This window comes from Dendroctonus ponderosae, unplaced genomic scaffold (genome assembly GCF_020466585.1).
Source record: "Dendroctonus ponderosae isolate FM_Combo_2020 unplaced genomic scaffold, Dpon_F_20191213v2 Dpon_F_20191213_6, whole genome shotgun sequence".
In the NCBI taxonomy this organism is placed as follows: Eukaryota; Metazoa; Arthropoda; class Insecta; order Coleoptera; family Curculionidae; genus Dendroctonus; species Dendroctonus ponderosae.
In genome coordinates, this window is record NW_026018814.1 from 6453017 (window position 1) to 6458381 (window position 5365).

At 37.8% G+C, this 5365-nt stretch overlaps 1 protein-coding gene and 1 long non-coding RNA gene across 8 annotated transcripts in view; one reads left to right on the plus strand and one right to left on the minus strand.

Moving 5' to 3' along the window:
• The window catches only part of LOC109540478 (sodium/potassium/calcium exchanger Nckx30C), a gene marked incomplete at its 3' end in the record, with an annotated part of 47133 nt that extends 42542 nt beyond the window's left edge, over nucleotides 1–4591 (minus strand). For 4 of the 7 annotated variants that reach the window (XM_048667849.1, XM_048667848.1, XM_048667847.1 and 1 more), the window contains 1 exon segment: nucleotides 3756–4589. In XM_048667849.1, the coding sequence (XP_048523806.1) occupies nucleotides 3756–4514 (759 nt within the window). 7 annotated transcript variants of the gene reach the window in all.
• LOC125504983 lies at nucleotides 2197–3504 on the plus strand. Its single transcript, XR_007281865.1, has 2 exons — nucleotides 2197–2316; nucleotides 3157–3504. It is a non-coding gene; the product is annotated as an uncharacterized LOC125504983 (long non-coding RNA).
• Nucleotides 4592–5365: the final 774 nt, after the last annotated feature.

Here is a 5365-nt window from a genome sequence, read left to right on the forward strand (position 1 = left end):
AAAGATCGTAATTTTTCTTTTTGAATGCTTAAGTATTCCAATATGCTACCAATTAAACATGGAACAATTTCAAAATAATGCTTAATAACAAAATTGAAATTCAAAATCTTCAACTATTAATATATTCTAGAAATTTTCGAAAAAAAACATTTTCAATATTTTTTTCGTACTCCCCAAGGGAGCCTCTATCCGCCTTAAAGAGAATGACGCCAATTTTGAATCACCCTGTATAATGTCAACTCCCAAATTCACTTAAAAAAATGCTTTTTTGTAAACATATATTTACAGGAATTTAAGAAGTTATAAGCAAAAATACGCAAAGTAGGTTTCCAGACCCACTCCGTATCGAATTTGAACAAAATTTGAAGCTTCGTGCGTACAAAGTTGAATTGACTCAAGAGCTGAGGCCGGAAGACCATGGGCAACAAAGAGCATTTGTTGATTGGATTTTGGAACAACCACAATTGGACGGTGATTTTTCAACGAAAATAATCTGTAGTGACGAGGCCCGTTTCCATCTTGATGTCATCGTTAATCGACAAAATTGTCGCATTTGGGGTCCCGAAAATCCTCGAGTGATCGTTCAGAAACAAATACATCCAAAAGGAGTCACTGTTTGGTGTGCTTTGTGGGTTGGAGGCTTCATCAGACCATTTTTCTTCGAAAATGCAGTTGGTCAAGCATTAACAGTGAGTGATATTCGTTATAGTGAAATGATAACTTTTTTCTGCCAAAATTGCAAAATTTGGATCTCAACAGCATGTGGTTTCAACAGGACCGTACAGCCAGAGAAACTGTTGAATTAGTGCACGAGTCATTTCCTGGTCGTGTTATTTCTCGTTCTGGAGATCGGCATTGGCCGCCCAGATCATGCGATTTAACGACTTTGGACTTTTTTCTTGGTGGTTTTTTAAAGTCACAAGTTTATGTGAACAAACCAACAACGATGGAAGCCTTAAAAGATTAAATTCGACGCTGTCTGTCTGAAATACCGCAAAATTTATGCGCAACAGTCCCTGAAAATTTCATGAAAAGAGCACGTCTGCGCCAGCAAAGCCGAGGAGGTAATTTATCCGGATGTCTTATTCCATTCATAACATCATGATTTGTACTTCATTTTTCAATAAATGTTTCAAACTTATGCCGCAAATATATATGTTTTATTTAAAATTTAAATCCGTCGTTTTTATTGGAACACCCTTTAGAAATAATAAAATTAATAAAGAGTGCAAGTTGTCTAAGTTGCGAAACAACAAATCGAACAAAAAGAACAGTATTGTTTCATAAACTTTGATATCAGTTTAGCAAGATGGAACATTTTTTAGAAGAAAAAAATATTTATTCCTATCCACCTTAACTTTTAAAAGAATGTTTTAAGAATTCTACAAGTGGTAACACAAATATGTGCTATTAGAAATCTCTTCCAAAAAACGCTTGTGTTCAGGATGCAGGAAATATTTCACTTTCTTCTGTATTTCTTCAAGCTAATTCATCTCTGTTAGTGATTAAACGTTTTTAAGAGAATTTAGATCGATAATTAGAAAGATCAATATTGGTTTTGTAACGTTTAATGATACATTTTTGTGTCTAATGTATTATTTTAGTTTTGTACAATTATTTTTGTGTGCTACTTTTTGTATGTCTGACCAATTGTTCTCATTCTCTGTGAAGCTTTCCACAAATCTTTAAGTACAGTGAAGCTTGCTTTTAATACATTTCCTGCTCTATTATTGCTAATTGTATTAGTTTCATCTACATTTTCATTTAAATCAGTTCTAAGGGTTTACTTCTGTAAACAACTGATATACCTATCATGTATTTAATAGCTTATTACATATACAGGGTGGGCCAACGAAAAGGTCGCACCCCTATGTATGACTCTCTTGGTAGATTTAGAAAAAATTCTGGAACTCAACTTTGATTTTTAAGGGGACACTTGTTGACCATCATTACATTATACAGGGTGTTTCATAAACAAGATACTACGTCACAGTTTTAATTTTTAAATGGAAATCTACTACTTTTATGTCATTTTTGAATTCTGCCAGAAGTTTGTAGTAAATTTTCTATAGCTTGGCTTGTACCAATTTTCATCCGTTTTAATTTTATTTGCGTTTACTGTTGGATGATCGAGATATTGAGCCGTTCGAAAGTATCGCAGATTGCCGTTTCTATGGATACCTCTGACAGATTAGCAAAAACAACGAGTCGCCGTCTACGTCAGTGTGGGCTTAAACTTTTTTTTTCCTTAATTTAAATTATTTGTAAACTTTTGCGAATAGAAGATTTCACTGTATGTAATGAAAACTGTACAAGGTAAGTTAAATCAAGTTTAAGCCTTAAACTGTCAGAAGTATCCATAGTATGGCTCGGAATTTTTAAAAATCTGATATTCGAAGATTCGTTTAGTGATTTATTTGAATAGTAAAATTCGAGTATTTCTATTCGTATTCGTTAGATATTCGAGTGTTCGTTTTCCGTTCACCGTTTTCTAAGAAGAAAAATCGTTATCTCATATCACTTTTGGCAACTAGCCGTTACGGATAAAAAAGTGCATTTGTCGGCACATTATGTAATTGTAACACCGCGCAAAAGTTGATGACGCGTATCACCAGAACACAGAGACGTAATTTTACATTCATTTGCAGGAGAGTAAATATAATTATTTTCATTTGCTTGTAAATATATGGGTATTTGTTTAAATGCTTGTAGAATATTCGGATATTCGAATATTCGGATATTCGAATGTTCGAGTATTCGGATATTCGAATATTCGAGTATTCGAATATGTGCAATACTTTCGAACGGTTCAATATATCAGTCATTCAACACTAACCGCAAATAAAATTAAAACGATTGAAAATGGGTATAAGACATGCTATAGCAAATTTACTGCAAACTTCTGGCAGGATCGAAAAATGACATAAAACTAGTAGGTTTTCAATTGAAAATCAGAAGTGTGACGTAGTATCTTGTTTATGAAAGACCCTGTATAATGCCATGTTAGTCAGCAAGATGTTCCCTTAAAAATCAAAGTTGACGTGTTTGAGCCTTTTTTCTAAATCTACCAGGAGAGTCATGAATAGGAGTGCTTTTCGTTGGCCCACCCTGTATGCTTTATTTCGTATAATATTATTAAGCACTTTGCTATTTTAGTGCTGCTAAATATACCTTAAGACACGACGCAAGAAACTACACTTGGAATATATCGCTACATCTGAGTACGTCGCTTATCAACGTAATTTGGCTGTGATATAGCCGTGATAATCACGTCTGCGATGTGGGACAGTTGGTGGCTTTGACGTGAATTTTGACCTCTAAATTTTCTTAATTTAATTAGTTGTTCTAACTGCCAATCACCGTAAATTGCAAGAATTAGAAAATTTCGTTGTTCGAAATGTCAGTTGACAGTCCCTGCATACCTGCACATCTTAATGCTATTAATCAATGACGCAAATACGCTGATATCAAGGTGTATTAAATCAATAAACCATTATAAAGCTAGCAGTGAATTATTCATTAACTCAACGGTAAGACAGTTTGGGATAAATAAAGAAATACACTGTGTTTGGGAGTGGGGTTGCTCAAAATAGAATCCAGAGTGCCTTTAGTTGGATAATGGTTACGGTCCGCGTTACGCCATTTAATTGAGCATTGCACCTCAGAACAGTAGAGCTTGTGTTAGAACAGCAAGAAGCAAGACCATAAGATGCAGGTAATGTTATAATAGATGGAGAGATAACTAAAGAACTTACAGTTGGCATCAGCTGATCGGTTGATCGCACCCGCGTTACTTTGTTTTTGTAGACCAGTTTTTTGACGAAGCGTTCCATGGGTTGATTCCATTTCATAAAACTAACATACGCGATATAGAAGCTAAATAGAACTAGCGCTTCATACCACTGGATCAAGTTATCTCTGAAGAAGATTATAAGCGCGATCAGGCTGATGGAATAGAAGAAGCAGTCTCTGAAAAGGGGCCACCAGGTGAGCGTTAGAACAGTTCTGGAAAAGATTGCGCACATCCCGATTACAAAGAGGATATTAAAGACCGCCGATCCGACGATAGTACCAATACCGACGTCGTCGAAAGACACGAAGACGCCAATGACACTGGTAAACAATTCCGGCGCTGATCCCCCGGCTGCCATGAAGGTCGCACCTGCTACATCGTCTTGAATATCTAACTTCTCTATAATAACATCCAAGGCGGGGACGAAGAATTCATCACAGACTATAGCCAGAGCAATGAACATGTAAGCAACGCCTAACATATGCAGAACTATAGCACCATGCTTAAGTTGATATTCGGTAAAGATCTCTTCCGGAAATAGAGGGTCTCCTTTTCGGTGCGTCGCGTTGATTGGCGGCAGCGGCGACGTGACATAGAAAAACGTGTAGTTATCAGTGCCATTCGCAGGAAAGTTAATCGTTTCCTCATAGTCACCGAGGGGTTCTTCTTGCGCGGCTGCCAGCAGCAGCAGCGGCAGGAGCACGGACGCGCGGGGGGTCATGGCGCTAACATCAACTTGGTCATTGCCTCAGCGATGCCGGGCGCGGACTGACCGTCGCTCGATAGAGGCGCGCAGGCTGCGCCAGTGCAGGGGGCGCGCGCGCCACCCTTGTCGCCAAAGCGCCCTGGAATAAGGAGAGAGTCCTGGCGTTGTTCCATTAAACCGGCGCTACACGATGCGTCGAACATTCGTTCCAACGTTGGACCGAACATTTAATGCCGGCGCTACACGATGCGTCGAACATTCGTTCCAACGTTGGACTGAACATTTAATGCCGGCGCTACACGATGCGTCGAACATTCGTACCAACGTTGGACCGAACATTTGAGTCAAAAAGTTCGACAGTTCGTGCGGCAAATGTATCTGCTACACGGTGTGTCGAATGCTTGAAGCAAAATTCCTTTTGAATTGTGGTTCAAACGTTTGTATACATTCGTCAATATGCAGGATGCTGCTGACGCTGCAGTTATAGCCGCAGCGGTGCGAGTTTTTAGTTGTGTAAATGGTTTACTCAACGTCATTCATCAATTCTGATTTATTTTCCTGACTGCGTGTACTTATTAGGATATTCTTATCTTTCCTGGGTCTCAAAGTGTGAAGTAAAAATTTTGAAAATCGTTATTTCATTACGTTTCGGCGAGACAACAGCGCCATCATCAGATTCAAAATTTACACAAACTCATGAATGGTAAAAATCAACGATCTTTTAGGTCTTTGCCTTCTTGACGGACTTTGTCTAGAGACAAATTTAAGGGCTAAATTTTCTAAATTTTTCTTAAATTTTAATCAAAATTTTTACTTCACACTTTGCCTGAGACCCAGGAAAGATAAGAATATCATAACGTAGGCAA